Source organism: Mauremys mutica, chromosome 4 (genome assembly GCF_020497125.1).
Source record: "Mauremys mutica isolate MM-2020 ecotype Southern chromosome 4, ASM2049712v1, whole genome shotgun sequence".
In the NCBI taxonomy this organism is placed as follows: Eukaryota; Metazoa; Chordata; order Testudines; family Geoemydidae; genus Mauremys; species Mauremys mutica.
The window spans coordinates 94,985,619-95,005,275 of NC_059075.1; the positions used below are offsets into that span (position 1 = coordinate 94,985,619).

Sequence of the window (19,657 nt, forward strand, 5' to 3'; positions counted from 1 at the left end):
TAGCTTGCTAAGAAACAGATTTGGTACCAAGATAGATCTGTTATGTGTCATAAAGGTTTCTTTGGGAATGGGAGACTCTAGCAGGTTTTAAGGTGGGATGTAGTATTCCTTTTTCAAACATGGTGTTGACAGTCTCTATTACAAGGATTCTTCTCAGAGGGATAGCCGTGTTAGTCTGGATCTGTAAAAAGCGACAAAGAGTCCTGTGGCACCTTATAGACTAACAGAAGTATTGGAGCATAAGCAGGGCCAGTGCTACCATTAAGGCGAACTAGGCGGTTGCCTAGGGCGCCAAGATTTGGGGGCGCCAAAAAGCGGTGCCCCCAATTTTCTTTTTACAGCGTTCCTCCTCGAGCGCGCGGTTGCTGATCCACTTCTCCCGCCTCCCAGGCTTGCAGTACCAATCAGCTGTTTGGCGCTGCAAGCCTGGGAGGAGAATTAGAACAGGGGCTGCGTGCTCAGGGAGGAGGCGGAGCAGAGGTGAGCTGGGGTGGGGAAGTGCCGCATGGCTGCGGAGGGGAGCTGCCGCGGGGGGGTGCCTCAGGGCGGGGGGGGAGCTGCCACGGGTGGGCGCCTCAGGGCGGAGGGGAGATGCCGCAGGGCTGGGGGGGGCGGAGCACGAGGTGGAAGTTTCGCCTAGGGCGCGAAACTTCCTTGCACCAGCCCTGAGCATAAGCTTTCGTGGATGAATACCCACTTTGTCAGACACATGCTCCAATACTTCTGTTAGTCTAGAAGGTGCCACAGGACTCTTTGTTGCTTTTTAAGGATTCTTTAGTTACTCTTCTCTCTCTTTCTCCAACCAGCAATGACTTGCTCTTGATCAGTATGTCTAGGACTTCTAAATGGACCAAATCAGGGGAAGGAAGGTGTCATGGTGTGGGACATGTACATGATGTTCAGTTCCAGGTATTTCAAGAAACCTTGGATATGGGTGAGCTCAGTGATAAAGGATGAATGCACCTCTATGCAAGAAATGCTAGCTTGTGTTATGTAGGCAGAGCGATGAAGCAACTCACGCCCACAGCTTTTGGAGCATGTTTGTAGGGAGAAGAGAAGAGAGAATCTATGAACACAGGCATGTAGAAGTTATTTGCGCTTCAACTTGTATGCCTCAGCTTGGGTTGTCCACCATCAGTAAACTAGTTTCTATCCATTTTTCTTGCTCTGAGAAACATAAAGATCCATATAGATGGGGGAGAGAACAGAGTAATTTCATAGCTATTGTACTGATATATCTACTTCCTCCTTCATGATTATACTTTGTGAATTGGGCCAAAATTGTAACCACAGATCTAGACCCGCTCAATTTACCAGGGTGTTCATATTCAAATTCCAGGATCCAAATCTAACGCTATGGTATTGGTTTCAAAACGACAAGCACATGAAAACTCATCAGCATGGCTGATCTTGTGACAACCCATAATTCAAAAGCATCACACCCTAACCCAAAGTTCTGAGTGTGTGGCAAAACGACATCGCTCCCAGCCACAAATTACAGCTGGTACGCCAATTAGTCCCAATAAAGATGACCACTAGAACAACACTGGTATGTCTCTGTTCTCCGGGCCCGTCTGTCATTCTTACTTACAGAAAGCTGTTTTGTAAACTCTTTGCAGTCTGACCGCTGGGAGGAGATGCCGGCCAGCCGAGTGGGTGAAACTGACAGCAGGCTAGCGACTGTCTGTAGGGTCCTACATGCCCCCCATAGCCACGTTAACAGAGGCCGGATGAGCCAAGGATCATCGTTCTCAAGCTTCTCGTCCTCCTCACCCGCTACCATCACCAAGGCCGCCAGCTGCCACGGAGAACTAAGAATCTCCCGGTTCTGAGGTTCATTCCCGCCCCCCATGGTCTGTAACCTGCTGCGCTAAGAGTGAGGGGGCAGCTCCTGCCCGTCAATCTCCCCCGGTCCACGCGCCCGCTCGACTCCCCCGGAAAACCTCCCCTGCGCGGCACCCCCAGGTCCCGCTCTCGCAGCCCCAACTCCCCCCACCCGCTCCTCCGTCGCTCACTTGCCGCTGCACCGCCCCCACACTACCTCCCCCGGCCTGTCCCACTCCTGCTGCCAGCGGCTCTGGGCACCACCCCGTCACCATGGGAACCGGTGACCTCCCGCTGGCACATCCGGCTGCCCAGCCCAGCCCGCCCCCTGGGGCGCCGAACGTCACACGGGAGACAGACACGCGCCTCGACCCGGGCTTCGCCCTCGCTTTCGGTTTCACCAGGCAGCGCCCCCCACCCCCTTCCGCCTGGAAAGCAGCAAGCCCCCTACAGTCCCCCGCACGATACCCGGCGTTCGGCGCAAACCTCGCGATATTTCACCCCTTTCCCGTTTCCTCCCTGCTCTCTCGCGAGAGGAGGAGCTTGCAGCGGCCGAGCCGAGGCCGAGCGGCCTGGAAGGTGCAGCAGCAGCCCCAGCCTGGTCGCGAGGCGGCCGTTGTCCCGGAACCTGGCGTGTAGGTGGGAGGTCGGCCGGGCCCCCCAGGGCAGGCGGGGGCTGACAGGGTGGGGAGAGCGGCTGGATGGCTGTGGGGGCGGGAGTGGGCCGTGGAGCCGGGCCGAGGGGGAGCGGAGCTGTGGGGGGGAGGAGGCTGGAGGTCCGGGCGGGGAGCGGAGGCTGCGGGGTTGTAGGGGTGACCAGATGTCCCGATTTTATAGGGGTCCTTTTCTTATGTAGGTTCCTATTACCCCCCACGCCCATCCCGATTTTTCACACTTGCTGTCTGGCCACAAGTGGGGTGTCTCGGGGGCTGGGGGTGGCGTGGCGGGGGTGTAGATAAATGACCCCCCCCTTCAGTTTCCTGCTTTGGGCCCTTTAAAGCACTGACCATCTCTCCCCCGCCCCCCCCCCCCCGGTAGTAGGTTTGCTGTGACTGTCTATAAGGTGCTACTTCGTTATAAATGACCGTTCCTTAGGTACTCCGCGTACACTTGATATCTTGCTTTCGGGGAAGATGAACAGTGGGTTTGTTTCCTGATGCCCTTGGTTGGCGAGTCAGACTAGTTGCTTTTGAATGAAGTGGTTGGAGATGCTATTAATAAATAGTGCTAATGAAGGTTTTCTGTCACGTGTCAGTTGCATTTCCTGTTGGGGATTGAAAGGAGCTCTGTTCTCTTGTGTGCCAGTGATTAAACTGTAAAGGGCAGTTCTGCAGGTTTCTATGAAATTAACATCCCTTCCATCCAGTGATGACTAGTGAACAGTGAAACATTCCTTTGTGTATAGTCACTTAAAGCAGGGCACTTAGCTTTTGGGGCTGCTCTCTCAACACCAAACTGAATTACTCTCAATGAGTGGCTAGATAAAAACAATGAGATGGTGGGGTGGCGGTAAGCCTGTAGCCTGTCCCTGATTCTTCTGGATTTGAGATTTGTTTTTGGTGATGCTGACTTTGTCAATATTTTACAGTGTAATCTGAAATTCTATTCTAGTACCATAAGACAGTGGTTTTCAACCTTTTTTCATTTGCAGACCCCTAAATTTCAAATGGAGGTGTGGACCCCTTTGGAAAATTTAAACATAGTCTGTGTGGACCCCAGGGATTCACAGACTACAGGTTGAAAACCACTGCCATAAGATATATAATGGTGAATGTACTGATTGACCAGCAACTCTGCCTTACCTTGATGAATTCTTAGTTCTGATGTTTTCTTCAGCAACTCCAGCTTTTCTGCTGAGCTTCCTGAAACTATTGAGAGTGCCTCCTTGCCCTGAAGTGTCTGTTTTCAAAGAGTTGCTTAGTAATGCTGTGGTGACACCTGAAATGTACAATGTTGTATTCTGACAAAATTGCTTTGACAAAATGCAATTGCAAGTTTTTGGATGAGTAAAATGCAGTTGATCACCAATGCTGCAAGCAACATAGCATAAAAACCCACTCGCAACCCCACTCACCTCTCCAGCTGTCACTTCATCTCCTTCCTCCATTTCAACTCTAAGCTCATGGAATGTCATCTAACACCTGTCTTGAGTTCTTTTCCTTCAACTCCATCCTTGACCCTCTCCAATTTGGGAAATGCCCACTTCACTTGTTACCCGGGGTTCTTTCAACTCAAAGCTCTTGGTAACTTTTACTCTGTGTGAAGTGGTGTCAGGAAATAAATCGGGAGACACGGCTGTCCGACCGATAGATGGCTGGCACAAACAGGACAACGCAAGAGTGCTTTCACTTAAAGCTAAACTTTACTTAGTCTCAAGCACTTACACACGTCCGCAACAGGTTAGTAAAACACCCCCAACCCTTGATGATTTCCAAAGCTGAGTGTGGCTCTTGAGGGAGAGAGAGAGTCCAGAGGGAGAGTCCAAAAGAGTCCAACTACCTCAAACTTGCTGCATGCTGCAAAACGTCTGTTAGTCTATAAGGTGCCACAGGATTCTTTGCTGCTTCTACAGAACCAGACTAACATGGCTACCCCTCTGATACTTCTGATTATTGATTAACCAGGTGTGGGTTTTTCCAGAGTTTGCAGCCCTGAGGCCCCAATAGACATTCCTGAGGCACATTCTGCTCTTCTAAAATGCATGTATCAGCAACTTCAACACAATTCTTATCAGGAAGGACGCGGGGTCAAGCTGCCCTTTCTGTGGCACCCCAAACCTCCTCCCCTCCTGCCTTGGTTAATCTGAGACTGCTGACTAGGCTGCTTTTAGCAATAAGCCATAGCTGTTTCACGCACTTTACTGGTTTTCCAAAATCTCCCTGTACACACTCATCTGACTAGTTCTCACCAACATTCATGAATAAGTACTCCATCTTTGTCATTCTTATCTGTTGACTGACTTTGACATCAGTCATGCTCTTAAAATCTTGTCCTTCCTTTGGCTTGCAATGGCTCTGCCCTCTACTGGTTCTCCTCTTACCTGAGACTGCTTCTTCAATGTTTCATTCACAGGATACTCCTCATCCTTGCTCCAACATTCATTGGGGGTACTACAAGGCTCTTGGATTCCTCTTGCCCCTCTACACATTATATCTGGATGATCTAATTCAAAAGCAAGGCTCTAGTTATCATCTTTATGCAGATTTACAGATCTTCCTTGCTACTTCAGACCTGCCTTTTTCTATTCAGACTAAAACCTTTGTACTTCACCTTATGTATATGCATCTGAGAGAGACAAGGTAGGTGAGGTAATGTCTTTTATTGGACTAACTTCTCTTGGTGGAATGGACTAGCATTCAAGCCTAATCTACCTTGTGTGTCTCATATCCTGGGACCAACAAACTACAGTAACATCACAAACAATGATGGTATATACATTTCTCAGTTCAACCTGACAGTGCAGCCAAAACTGAACTGTTTATCTTCTCCCCTCACTTCCCTACATTTCTCTCCCCTTTCTTAGTGCCGTTGTTGTCCACAGCTGCCATCTCTTTTACTCAGGACTGCAGTCTCGGTTTCATCTCTGACTTATTCTCTTTCCACTCCGACATATCCAGTGTGTCTAAATCTAGCAGTTTTTCCTTGTATGGCATCTCTAAAACGACATTTTCTTCCATCCACACAGATAAAACGTTTGCCCAAAGCCTTGTGTATGTCTACACAGCAAAGAAAAACCTGTGGCTGGCCTGTGCCAGCCAGCTTAGGCTCAGGGGCTGTTCCATTGCTGTGTAGACTTCTGGGCTCAGGCTGGAGCCTGAGCTATGGGACCCTCCTCCTGGAGCCTGGGCTTCAGCCTGAACCTGGCTGTCTATGCAGAAATGAAACAGCCCTGCAGTCTGAGCCCTGCAAGCCAGAGTTGGCTGGCATGGGCCAGCCGCAGGTTTTTCTAAGCTGTGTAGAAATACCCATTAGCTCATTGATTGCTGAAACTTCCTCCTTTATAAACCCTTCCTGGCTCTTGGGCAGTGAGTCAAAGTTTATGCCATGATCCTTTTGTCACTGGTGTTGAGTAGTATTGAACTAATTATGGTTCTGCTGGAATGGTATTCTCGCTTATTGAGGCAGTTGAACTGTTGATAGCTGTGACTGGCCTTTTGACATCTAGCCCTGCATATAAGTTTGGAGATGAGTGATTAACCTGTGAATTGCTATTCTATTTGGTCCTGCAGTAGCAGGCAAGATTTTGCTTTCATGTAGGATGAGCCCACTCCGGCTTCCATTGAAATCAATAGGAGTAGGCTGAGTGACTGAATTTCACAGAGCTGATTTAGTGATGTCCTTTGAAAAGTAGGAGGACAAGCTTTTAGGTGCGTGCTGTTGTGTGACTAGACACTTCTCTTCCATGACTCCTGCAGTAGGAATAAAGTGAAACTTAAGACTGTTCTTCTACATCTGCTGTTACACAGGTGAGAATGTTGTCAGTTTTACTCTACTGCCACCTATTGTTTATTCATGAGGGGAAGTTTTCTTAACATCACTGTAGAGTACATGGCTGCTATTTTAAATTCTGAATTACTTGCATCTCACCTAACCTAATGGTAGTTAATGCTGTATTGCAAGGGATGTTTATCAATTAGGCTTTGATCAGTGTCAATTTAGTAACATTTTATAAGTAATTATGATTGATATACAACCACATGAAGTAGCTTTTATATAGCTGATGTGTACTTAAGTCTACAGCAAATTTATTCAACAGACATGTATCTGCACTGTAGGTGGGTTAGGATGTGTGCGCCCACCAATGGCAAATGCTCACTTGGAACGTCTTATAAAGCCGATGTCATTGGGACTATAAGCATACCTGCTTATCTCCTCATCTCATCCCAGCTAAGGATATATAAAGGAGTGCAGTTCAACTGCTATTCATATTCTTCCGACAACTGTAGACAGTGAGCAGCAAATTGACTGTCTGTCCCTTTTTGGAAGTTTAGTATTTTAACTTAGAAATTTGGAATATTTAATAGTGTGACTTTTGTCAAAATTTTGGCCTCATTGGGCATTCCATTTTCCAGGCTCCAGTGAGACTTCCTTGTGCGATTGTGAGTCTGTTGTTCAGCTTTAAGATGTATACCTCTGAGGGTACTGTGTCTGCAACAGATGAGTTTTCTGTACCTACTCTGCTTTCTCTGTATTAGATTTTTACCGATCATACATCTAGGGCTTGGGGTATTAGCCTTAAATTCCACTTGTTGGCTAATTGAATATTGTCCTCTTACTGATCAACTGGAGCAGTCACTGTGCAGTACCTGGCCCCTATCTGGTGAATCAGGAACAGGCATCCAGCAGACTTCCTTGCCAGCAAAAGCTTGATGTCCAAGGACTTATCACTTACATTTGATACTGAGGGTTAGGCTAAGCTACCACCAAAGAACTCTTCAATCTCATAGTTGCCTTCCCCAAAATCTGACACCTAGAGTTGGAAGATGTCTGCTCTGTCAAGCTCAACACTGGCTTCAGTGTCAATGTGGAAAGACCTATTGAACCTTTAGAGGATTATTTGCTTGCACAGTGTTTATTTGGAGTTGAAGAAATGGAGCCATGTGTCTCACAACTTGATTTGATGTCACAGCCAGTGTAACAGATTAGTGTGCCACTGGAGGCCCGGTGCTAGCCGTCCCTGATTACAGAATCAGCCACACCTTGGCGAGATCACAGTGATTGCCCTATAAAGAGCAGTGGAAAGCTCAGTAAATTGTGGAGAAACTGCATAGTGTGTGAATAGCTCCTGCATGGAAGACTTGAGACCAAGGGAGCTGTGACAGAGAAGCACAGGGAGCAGAAGGCTCCTGTGGGGAAATTCAGATGGAGTTTGACCCTAGAAGTTTGGAGGTCTAGGAAGGTAGGCTCCAGATAGGAAGAGCTGGGAGGATGGGCTGTGAGAACAGACTAGGACAGAAGGAGAGCTCTGGCTGAGGAAGAAGACACCAGAGCAAAGTATGGACTGTAGTGTGGTGATGAACTTTTATTTTGGGATCCTGAGGATTGTTGAGCCATTTTTGTTAACACCCTTGCCTGGGGCTGATTTAATATCTACATGAAAATCTGTGTGCAGCAATTAAGTGGCTCACATGAGGAAGGTTAAAAGTGGCAGGGGGCCTGCAAAGTGACCTCTGGCTATGGGGGGGTGCTCATTAAATGGCCACCCCATTACAGCCAGCATGGTGCTGCATTATCTTCCATGCCAGGCACTTCTCTATGTTAGAGGCCTTCTAGCATCCGCTCCATCTGGTTTTGGACACCTTTGCTTCATTGGGTTTCAGTGCATCTGTATCAGGCCTCTCAGGGCTTCAGCATCAGTGCCTGAGGGAGGATTGATAGCATTATGTCCAGCTCCCAGGTGCCAAAGAGTCTGTTTGTTGCACTGAAAATTCTGACACTTCCACTCCTTTTTTTTTTCTTTCTTTTCTTTTTTTCCCTAGGATGGGTAACAGAGAGAGTTGTTATTGGGAGTTAAGTCTGTCTGCTGCCATTTTTACTCGGTTAGTTTTTTTCCTTTGTGGCACAAAACAGGGAATCTTCTCCTGCCTCTCCCTTCCATCTGTCAAATATACCACACCTTGGAGAGATGGATTCTAGTGCCTGGGATCAACTTCATTGCTATTCAGCATGGAGTCTGAGGTTTAGCCTGTGATGCTTTCCTTTCAAGAGCTATCAACTCTTTCAGTTCAGGTGATGCTGTAAGCACTTAAAAGGCCATATGTGGAATCCCTCTGCTTTACAATTAGGTGGCTCTGCTATACAGATGACTAGTCCTCTGGCCCTTTTGGGAGATGTGGGCTCAATGCCTGGAATCCAAAAGACAGATTGCCTCAAAAAAGCTGATAAGAGTTCATCCTGTTAGATTTATATATTGGAGAAAAATGGCTGCATCTTCTCAGCAGACGTCTTTGCCTTAACCCTTCAGGTTCATTTAGCTTTGAAGTGGAAGCTCAAGAGCTTAGATCATTGTTCCTCAAACTTTTTTGGTGATGTGCCCCCCCCTCCCCCAACCTGGTCCTTCTCACCGCTCCCCCCTCCTCCCCCAGAGTGGGGCTGTGGCCTATGGTTGGGAGCAAGCCTGTGGTTGGGAGCGGGGCTGGCACTGCAGTGGGGACCAGGGTCACGGTTAGAGTGGAGCTGGGGACAGAGCGTAGCTGGATGGTGCTTCCTCCCTGCTCCCCATGGGGGCTGGCCTGGGCCCTGCTGTGCCCCCCGAACATTCCTCTGTGCCCTCCTAGTGGGTGTGCCCCACAGTTTGGGGACCACTACTTAATATAAGCTTTTCATAAACTTCCTGCCACTGTTGTTATCTTTAACTCCAGGCAATTCTGTGGTCCTAATGTCAGTCTCTCCATCTCATATTTCATGAGTTTCCAGGAACATCTGAGAATGGCTGATAGTCTCTGGCTCTGGAGTCAGTGGTGATGGGAGGGTGCGGGAAAGAGGCAGAAATAGTCTTTCTGTTACCTCCAGTGAAAGAGGCTGTGAGAATAGCCAGCCAGTGAACGAAAGCACCAACTGTAGACTTCTTGTTGAGCCTGTACCTCCCCGTAATTGAAAGCTGACCAGCATTACCAGGTTACACAGAAAAGGTTCAAATATTCTTACCCAATCCCAAGTTTCTCAGTTGTGCAGTGCATACAACTCATGATGGGTCGAGAAAATCTGTTCCTTCTCTCCTGATCCTGATTGCCAAGATAAGATGTAGTATTCTGTCAAATGTGCATACAACTATCAGTTTGTTAGCTAATTTATGTCTTCCATATCTGGAATAAACTATCCCCCTTATTTTATCAACTGCTTGAGGAAGCTAAACCCAGGGCATCTAGAGACTAAGTTGCTGTTGACGCTGCAGTGAGAACAGAGGCAAACATAGTAACCACACACCCATCCTGGCTGAGGTATTCTGATTTGCCAAATGAGGTACAGAGTGCAATAGGAGTTCCTCCCCTTATGGACTTACTTACATTATTCATTGGCAAGACAGAACTCATTTTACCATCTTAAAGGCTAATTAGGTCCATATCAATGTCTGACCCTCTATGTATGCGGCTGTAAGTATATCTTTTGTGCACATCCCAGATTCTTACTGAAGATGATCCCTGGTGTAGGTGGAAATCTGTCATCATTTTTAATGTTGTTTTTCCCCAAGCCTATTTGTTACCAGGGGAGACTAATTGCAATAAAAGTGGATTTGCCTCAGTGAAATGTTAGCAAGATTAGTTATGATTTCTCAACTTGCAAATGTTTTCTCATTCAGTTCAGACTACCACACAGCTTCTCTCTGTGGTATCAACACCGTTTTTTATCTTTTGATACATTTCTCTTATGACCTGGTCTTATTAGAGCAGTAAGAGGTTAAATATGTCATTTGGACTGGCATAAACTTGAATAAAAAAAGCTGATGCAAGCAGCAATTTAGATGAGTAAAAATAACATCTGTACTTACACTAGCTATGATTTAAAAAAATTACAGTGGCACAAATCCTCATTCTTTAGGGCGTCACCTGTTTGCTAACTATAGTCAGGAAGTAAGTACTTTCCCCATGGTATAGTAATGCCACAGGCATTGTAGAGTTTTTCCTGTCTCTGAAGCATCCAGTTAAGGACAATGCAGGATCCTGGGAAGAATTCCTGTGTAAGAGGTTATTTATTATGTGCTACATTGAAACATTATGTTACAGTATATGATTGGGGACACTGGTAGGTTGGGCTTTCTTGGTGATGACGTAGCTGCCCACTGTCTCCCAGTGGTACAGAGATCTAGTATCTCAAACTTACTTACAATCCCTATGTCTGTTACATTAAATGAAGGGAGAGAGGGAATAGAATATCAGGGTTGGAAGGGACCTCAGGAGGTCATCTAGTCCAACCCCCTGCTCAAAGCAGGACCACTTCCCAGACAGATTTTTTGCCCCAGATCCCTAAATGGCCCCCTCCAGGATTGAACTCTCAACCCTGGGTTTAGCAGGCCAACGCTCAAAGCACTGAGCTATGATGGAGAGAACAAAGATGAATGTGGTGAGAGGGGTAAGGGAGGATGAGGAAACTGAAGGAGAAAAGGCAGATTTTTAAATTGCTCCTTTCCCTCCAGAAGGTTGGCTACCACTTCAGCTGCAGTTTAGTCCGTTTGACCTCTTTTGCATCACTTTCCAGTGTAAAAGTTAAATTGAGAGCTGTTTAATATTCAAACGTTAATTTTTATAAAAAGTTGAAATTAACTGCTGCATACTTATTCTGATAGGGTAGCTGGCTTGAGCTGGAGGGTAAGGTGCCAAGGCTAGGATATTTGTTGGCATGGCTGTGTCAGTCAGGAGTGTGAAGAGGCATGATCTCTGATGACACAGCTGTAAAACAAGAAGCCCCTAGTATTGACACAGTTACACTGGGCTGGTAAATCTGTGCTTTTATGGATATAGCTTGTTTTGCTCAGGGGGTGGTGTAGATTTACTATACTCATACAAAGCACAGTTTTGCTGTTCTAATTCTGTATGTGCTCTGAGCGCTTTGCTGGTATAAAAGTATACTGGTATACCTATACTTGTAAAGTTCTCCTAGTGTAGATATAGCCTAGAATAGTATAGGGAGCCTGTGATGGGTTAGACTCCTCCACCCCCTGTCCGGGATGCCACCTGATGTATTTGGGTTTCACTGAGCCTGCCTGCTTCGCTAGCCTGGGCTCCCTCTCCCTGTTTTGCTGAATCAGGCTCTCTGGCCTCTGGCAGCACACACACACAGGTAAGGACGCACCAGTTGTAGAATCACACAGAGTCTGCAAGCAGCTCTCTCTGGGAAGATTCAGCTAGGAAATTGCCCAGCACTCAAGTGCACACCCCCTTTTGGGGAGTAAACCCAGTGCATAGAAAAGTCTGCACAGTGCAAACTCATAAAAATTCACCCTCTCCCTCAATGTGGAGAGATGCACAGCTTCTTGCCTCCCCCTCTCCCCCCGATATGAATTGCACAAACTGGGTTATGTTATAAACAAGAAATAAGTTTATTAACTGTAAAAGGTATAAAAGGTAAATTTTAAGTGATTAAAAGGGATAGCAAACAGAAGAAAGCAGATTACTAAGAAAATAAAACAAAACATGCATACTAAGCTTAAGATCTTAAAGAGACTGGTTTCAAGAAATAATTTCTCACCCTAAATGTTGCTTTTGGAACAGGTTGCAGAAATTCTTAAAGGTTAGCTACCCTGCTTGCAGCTTAAATCTTCAGGTATCTTATTCACAGACCAGATGGATCCCACTTCCAGCCTGGGTTCAGTACTCTGCCCCCTTTCCCTTTGTCCTTGTCCCTTAGGTGTTTCCAGCAGTCATACTGAGTGGGGATTCAGTGAAGAGTGAACCAAGATCAACTCGCTCCCCAGCCTTAAATAAGATTTACATAAGGTGGGAATCTTTTGTTTCCCAGTCTTTACCTCCTCCTCCTTTTAGTGGAAAATTACTAGAAGTCCAAGGTGGTGTTTAGTACCAGGTGACAGGACCACCTGACCTATTAGTGTCACCGCAATGTCCTAGGATGCCATTTAGGAAGAAGAGAGATTAGTATCTTCAAAGTCTTATTGTTTCTTCCTAATGGCCCATCAAGGCTGTTGTCTGGTGGGTGTCTCCCATATACACATCCATACATAGTCAATATTCCTAACTTTAGATACGGAAATGATACATGCATAAAAATTGGATAATCACATTCATATAATAAATTATAACCTTTCCGACGATACCTTACAAGCCCCATCTTGCATCAAATATATCTGTTATGCCATATACATATCATAAGCATATTTCCATAAAGAATATGGGGTGCAAAGTGAGCAAGTAATTTGGAAAAACAACATTAACAGTAGTTATGGCAGGAGTGCTAGAGTATATAGGGTATAGGTGTTCTCAGCACCACGTCATGCTCAGAACAGATCTAAATGAGACAGGCTTTCAGCAATGATGGGGAGACAATACCTATGAATAGGGGTATTGGTGTTCTGGCCAAATTCTAGTGTATGTGACTATTTACGCTTCTGTCTGCCTGCCTAAATTCCTTGTGTAGTTTCAACTGGAAAAAGTACTCTTTACTTCCTGTCCTAAACTACACAGATACATTATTGCTAAACTTGCTGCTTATCATTCCAGAGGTGAGCCCACATTAATAATGGAATCAGTGATGCTTACAGTTTGTATCAATTCAAGGTGAAATGTGGTATGTAAAAAGTTCTTTTATTAATTAAATACTATTTGGGGGCTGAAAATATATGGCATGCTGCACCTATGAATTAACATTAAACAATGCTTTAGATTACTACTAAATTCACCATCAGCTCATACAGAAACAGACAGTATCTTATCCATATTTTTCTGAGTCTGAACTAGATTGCAGGTTCCTTTATTAAGCACCAAAAACATTGCTGTTTGATAAATGGTAAATACAGTAATGACATACATAACTTTAGGTTTGTTGTAAAATTGTCACATACACTTCATGTTTTGGCCACCTAAATTTTCAGTTAACATGTAAAATGAGTCATTGGGCTCTTTTACTGCTGCAGTAACTTAGCATCCCCTAACACAGGGATGGGCAAACTTTTTGGCCTAAGGGCCACATCGGGGTTCCGAAACTGTATGGAGAGGCAGGTAGGGAAGGCTGTGCCTCCCCAAACAGGCTGTCCCCTATCTGCCCCCTCTGACTTCCCACCCCCTGACTGCTCCCCTCAGAACCCCCGACCCATCCAACCCCCTCTGCTCCTTGTCCTCTGACTGCCCCCTCCCGGGTCCCCCCGTCCCTAACCGCCCCCCCTGGACCCCACCCCCTATCCAACCTCCTCTGCTCCCTGTCCCCTGACTGCCCCGACCCCTATCCACACCCCATCCCCTGGCAGGCCCCCCGGGACTCCCACATCTATCCAACTGACCCTGTCCCCTGACTGCCCCCTGGGACCCTCTGCCCCTTATCCAATCCCCCTGCTCCTCGCTCCCTTACCGTACTGCTCAGAGCACCAGGACTGGCAGCCATACCACCGCACAGTCTAGAGCACTGTGGCAGGCCAGCAGGAGGTTGCAGCCCCACCGCCCAGATCACTGGCGGCATGATGAGCTGCGCCGAGGAGGGACAGCAGGGGAGGGGCCGGGGACTAGCCTCCCCAGCTGGGAGCTTAAGGGCCAGGCAGGACGGTCCCACGAGCCGTAGTTTGCCCACTTCTGCCCTAATAACTAGATAAATTTAAGATTTTTTTTTCTTCCTGCCTCTTTGGGCAGACACACATTAACTTGTTTATCTTGACATCTAATTGTGAATCATGAGAGGTAGCAGTTTCAGCTGCTGCTTTAACCAGGTTTGACACAGATACTGTCAAAATGCTTTTTACTACCGAAAACTTGAATACTCTTGCTTCTATGTTTGCTTTGTGTGCTATACAGAGATGTTATGTTGATTTGTAGGATATGCTATAATTCTCTTGGTTTCACAAAGCTACGATTTCAAAAGTCAAACTGCTATGACTACAGGGCAAATTGCACCTTAGGCCCCTTTAGCTGTCTTGAGTGCACTACTTAGGTGACCTGCCTGGCTTCCTGCACCTCACTCAGGGTGTAACTGCAGTCAAACCACTCTTAAATGGGATTTCTGGGCTTCAGCTCCCCGATTCATGACCACGAAGACACAACTTGGTTTTGAGATCTGCAGTGGTTTCCATTCGAGAAGCTGTGATAGTATAAGTTTTCAGTGATATAGAAACAGTGTCTTCAAAACAAAGCGTTATTTATTTGTTCCTCAAAGGTATGAAGTGTGTACAGCACAGGGTAAAATCAATAGGGCTTACACACATGGGGCTTACACCTTAAACTTTCCTTGCCAGCTTTGTAAGTTCCCCTCAGCCCAGCTAACTGTCTCTGTCAGGGAGAAACAGCCTATCCTGTGGCAGCAGGCTCCCTGTCTTTGCATTTGTCAGTCCCTTAGCTTTCACTGATACAACTTGGGTAGCCTTTGGCTACTCACTCAGTCCCTCCTTTTTCTAGCATCTATGACGTTTGAGGATCATCTTTGATCCTAGGTTCAGCTGTGGGAAGGAGAAGCCATTCTGGCCTGGTTGAAGCCAGAGGGTTTTTTTTTGATGTCACCACCTCCCATTGTTCCCTCAAGGAACGTTGTATTTGCCATTGTTTGGTTTCCTGTGGATTTTTCCCCCTTCACAGCATCCTTTGATTTAACCTCTGGTGTTCAGGCAGGTTAATATCAGTGCATATGATGTTTATATTAAAAATTACATACAACTCCCTCCCTCGTTCTTCACACCAACCATTGATTTTTGTTAGTCTGTGTGTTTGGTGAAGAAGTATATGGAGGAGTTGTTGAACATTTAAGATACTAATCCTATAAACGCTTATGCATGTGCTTAACCATGTGTTTGAGTGGTCCCATTGAAGTTAAAAGCTTAAGCACATATATGTAAGTACTGATAATGGTGCAGACTAATTAAACAGCTAGCTGAAAAAGATCTTACATGTATTAAGTAGTTTTTCCAGTAAATATTTTTAGAACTATTTGTTCTTTTCATTTGTTAGAAATTGACATCACAAATTAGAAAACATACTTCACAAATTAATTTAAAAATGAATTGTGCTTTTCCATTCCTCTGCACTAACCGAATTCTGTCTTCTAAATTCTTAATTAACTCTGTCCAAGAGTCTTGTGTTTTACTGTTTATCTTTATTGGAAGTTTTTCCAAGCAACAAGACATTTTAAATTCTTCTTGGGCAATAGAAACTTCGACATTCTCATTAGTTTTGAGAGTAATTTTTCATTATTCAAGTTTCATCTTTTATATATTTTAATAACAGTGAAAAGGCAGAGGAAGACAAGATCACAGAATATTCAGCTTAATCTGGCCAAACCAATGTAGCAGATTCTTTCTGAAATAATTTTCTCTAGGCTTTCCATATCTTATGAAGACTAGAAATAAATTATGTTAACTGCTTACATGATTGGTAAAGCATGTCCTCCTCCTAATGGCGAAGAATTACTTGATTGATTGGAAAACTTTGCAAATCTCTCTAGAATGTATTGTCTACTCAAGATGTAGCTTGTTTTATGTCACTTGTTTTGGATTGACTGTGTCTTTTATCAGTCATAAGTTTAATGTTTTACCTAAAAGTGCTCTTAATGGATGAGTCACATACAAAACCATTTCTCAGTTTGAGAAACAATTTAAGCATGCAGGTTTGCAAAGTCTTTACTTTAAGATATTCACATCTAATTCTTATGTCTGTTCTAGAATTTGTAGGATTTTTCAGTATATTTAACATTTAAATAATTATTTCTGATGAGATTTTGAGTATAGGCTATAATGTCACTATTTGCTAACTATAAAGTTGGTGCTTTTAATTCTGTTTCAGCTGGATGAACAGTTAACTGTTCATTAACTGTTAGATGATAACATTTTATACCTAAGAAAATCCAAATCTGTTTCTATTCAAGGATTCCTGTAGTAGACAAATGGTTTGTTTCTGAATTATTTACTTTATGTAGTTAAAATTATATTGAAAAGTTTCTACTGTGCTTGTAACATCTAATTAATAACCTTTTGTCTGCACACAATGAAATTAATTAAATCAAATTTAAAGTTATTTACTAAAGTATATAGGATTACACTTCTTATAATGAAAACACAATTTTAGTGTCGATATCAGCAGGCCAGGTAGGAGATATAAGCTCTGTTTTGCACCATGGATACTGAAGAATATAAAAACTAGAATACACTGTATTCATTAATATAAACTAACAAAGAGCACTTTGAATTCTTAATATTTCTTTCTGTATGGCATTGTTAAAGATCGACACTGCTCTTTTAATGTAGGTTGAGTGCTGCATGTGTGCTTTTCAGAGCAATAGTGTGAGAAAGCTTGCAGTGGGATGGCAGGACGGCCTCATCCTTATGACAGTAACTCCAGTGATCCAGAGAATTGGGATCGGAAATTGCAAAATAGACCCCGTAAGCTTTGTAAACATTCAAGGTAGGTGCCATATACAATCTATCGCATCTCAGAGCTACAGTAAATCTCATTCTAAAGACAACTGTATTTGGCTGTGGCAAGTCCTGTCATGAATGTGGGAGTTCTTCTCTTTTTAACTCTAGTTAAAAATGTCACTTGAAAGAATTAGTTTTATTGAAACAATTATCAGTCTTCCTAATCTTCACTTGTATTTGTTTGTTTCTTAGTCTTCTCCAAATTAAATGAATTATGAATTTACTTAGTTGGTCGCTTTTGATGTGGATACCCGAATAGTTGGGATGGATACCCGACAGTTTATTCCCTGGTAATTATTTCAGTGAGCTGGCACTGTTTAACAGCACACTTGGGGTAATTGCAGCTTGCTCATGGGGATGAATTAATATTTGCTTATATGAATTTCACTCTTTATGGCTCTTTGTTTGCTTAGCAAACTTGCTTGCTTTTGACTGCTAAATGAGTTCTTTACCTAAATACAGATTTTTTCAAGTTGAGATGCTTTGTAAATACTCAATTTGAAGACAGTTTAGGGAGTAAATTTATTTTTCTGCTGTTGTATTCAGAATAGAAGCTAAACGAGACAATAGTTTAAGTTGCAAACATTTTTCTAGCAACATTTCTCTTCACATATATGTGTCTGTTCAAGGATTTGAGCCGTTATTAAACATTACTGTAATTATACCTCACAACATTCTGCTCAGCTAGGTAAGTGTTAGACTATCCATTTTACAGGTAGGGAAACTGATGCATTCAGTTGTTAAATGATTATCAAGTCACACAGTGATTCAACAGTTGAGCTAGAAATACAGTTCATAAGACCAGATTGTTATATTCCCATTATAATTGCTAAACCTTCCTCCCTCAGTAACAGGATATTGCTGTATCAAATAACTTAAATTTACAATATAAAGTTTAATATTACATTAGGAGATGTGGAAGACATGCAATTGGCATAATTGTTTTTCAGCCAAATATGCATCTGGTAAAACAGTTGAATGAATATTATTGAGCACTAATGTCTCTAAAATGAAGCATAAATTAAAGTAAGTTCAAGCAAATAAATGTTTTCTCTTAAAGATAAATAACCTGGTAGTGCTAAGTGCTCTACAGGTTATAGATCTGTATAATATGCCAAAAATATTCTAATGTACATTTTGAAGGGAAAACATTCAGACTAACATTTGACCATTGGATAATATAGCTAGCTTTTGGGAAACTTTGAAGGAGAAATTGACTTAATTGTTTCAGCTGACAGGAAATAACTTACATTGAAAAAGAGTCTGTGTCTTTGCCACATTGAGACATTGAAATATATGAAAAGTAGTGTGTTAGGGAAAAGGACTGAATTACTAGAAAACAATGTGTGCACCATCCAAAAGCTGAGCTAAAGAATAGAATTAGTATTTTTAAGTGACCAGTCTATTCAGTATGGCTCTTAACTTACTGGATGCTCTTTGCAAAAGAAGAACCTAAAATCTGCATAGAGCTAGTGGTGGTAGAAAAATGCTTTTTAGGGCACAAACTTAAGGCTTTCACTCACAAGGCACAAGCTTGTTATGAGGATTGGGTACCCCAGCCTCATTCATGTTGCACTTTATAGGATATACTTTACATCATGGTAGGGAAAAAATGTTTTGAGAAATTGCACATGGTAGTAATGTAACTAGACTGTATTCTACTCCATCTGAACAAGGGAGTAAAGTTAAAGTTGCATGCACAAACAAACTGGCATTTCCTGATTTGAGTGTGTAACCAACCAACCTTAGCATTTTTTATATAGTTTTTATACAATTTACTAGGTGTAAAAAAGAGACTGTATGATCTGGAACTATTTGCAAATTGTCCTGCACAAGGTTGATAATCGGACAAGGGCTACTTCAGAATTCTATCTCATTCACTTTGTGCCTTGCTAAATGCAGCAAATAGAATGTCGGGAATGTTGTTGGGTTATTTTTTGAACACAGAGAGAGTGTAAAAAGAAAATGGCTGAACAGATTTTGCCCAAGTTTAAAATATAAAAATAAAAAGCCTACAGGTAGAACCCAGATCTGAAATGTTTCAGTCCCATAAGTGAAGTTAATGCCTGTGTGTTCCCTTTCTGAGCTCAGTATTCAGTTGTGGTAGCTCATCACAGGGTACATCTACACTTCAAGCTGAGGGTATGATTCCCAGCTTGACAAGATGTACTCATGTTAACTCTCATCAAGCTAGGATGCCGCTGCTTCTGGGAGCCATGCAGAGCAGGGCAAGCCCCGGATCCCGTTCCCCGGTGGGAGCTCGAGGACCAGATAAAAGCATCTGAAGGGCTGGATTTGGCCCCCGGGCTGTAGTTTGCCTACCCCTGCCTTAAGAGCAGAAATTTCATGGTGCTTTATGGACACCCAGATTGCAATCCTGCCAGAAGAGCGAGGTAATTGTGACTGTCTTGTGTGATGTTTTTCTAATGTAATTTAATTTTTTTTGGAGTTGTCCAGTGTGACAGGATCCCTGGGGTACAACCAGGTACTGGGGTACTGCTGTGCCCCTTTAACTCTTCATCCTGAGCTGTCTCTCAGAATGATTTGCTAGTGGCAAGCAGCAAAATCAGCCACCTGCTGTTATCACTTAGCACAACAGCATGTGGAGCCCCAGCTAAATTGCCTGAATGCTCCCTGAGCCATTCACAAATCACACAGAGAAAGGCACCAGCAAATCTCCCATGCCCCCAGCCTTGCAGCCCCTGAATATACTGTCTGTCCCTGGTCAGAAGCCTGACCAGTATAAGTTCATTACCCAGTCTGCCTGTCCCTTGA

At 44.0% G+C, this 19,657-nt stretch overlaps 1 protein-coding gene across 10 annotated transcripts in view; it reads left to right on the forward strand.

Annotated features, from left to right (window-relative positions):
- The first annotated feature begins 2,173 nt into the window (after window positions 1-2,173).
- The window catches only part of BTBD10 (BTB domain containing 10), a 49,576-nt gene continuing 32,092 nt past the window's right edge, over window positions 2,174-19,657 (forward strand). Inside the window, exons 1-2 of one of the 10 annotated variants that reach the window (XM_045012845.1) lie at window positions 2,325-2,459; window positions 16,712-16,868. In XM_045012845.1, the coding sequence (XP_044868780.1) occupies window positions 16,768-16,868 (101 nt within the window). In that variant the 5' untranslated portion in view covers window positions 2,325-2,459; window positions 16,712-16,767. Of the gene's footprint in view, window positions 2,464-6,175; window positions 6,291-13,003; window positions 13,063-15,165; window positions 15,304-16,711; window positions 16,869-17,074; window positions 17,173-19,657 lie in introns of those variants that run through there. The other 9 variants (XM_045012846.1, XM_045012850.1, XM_045012844.1 and 6 more) reach the window with 9 other exon arrangements.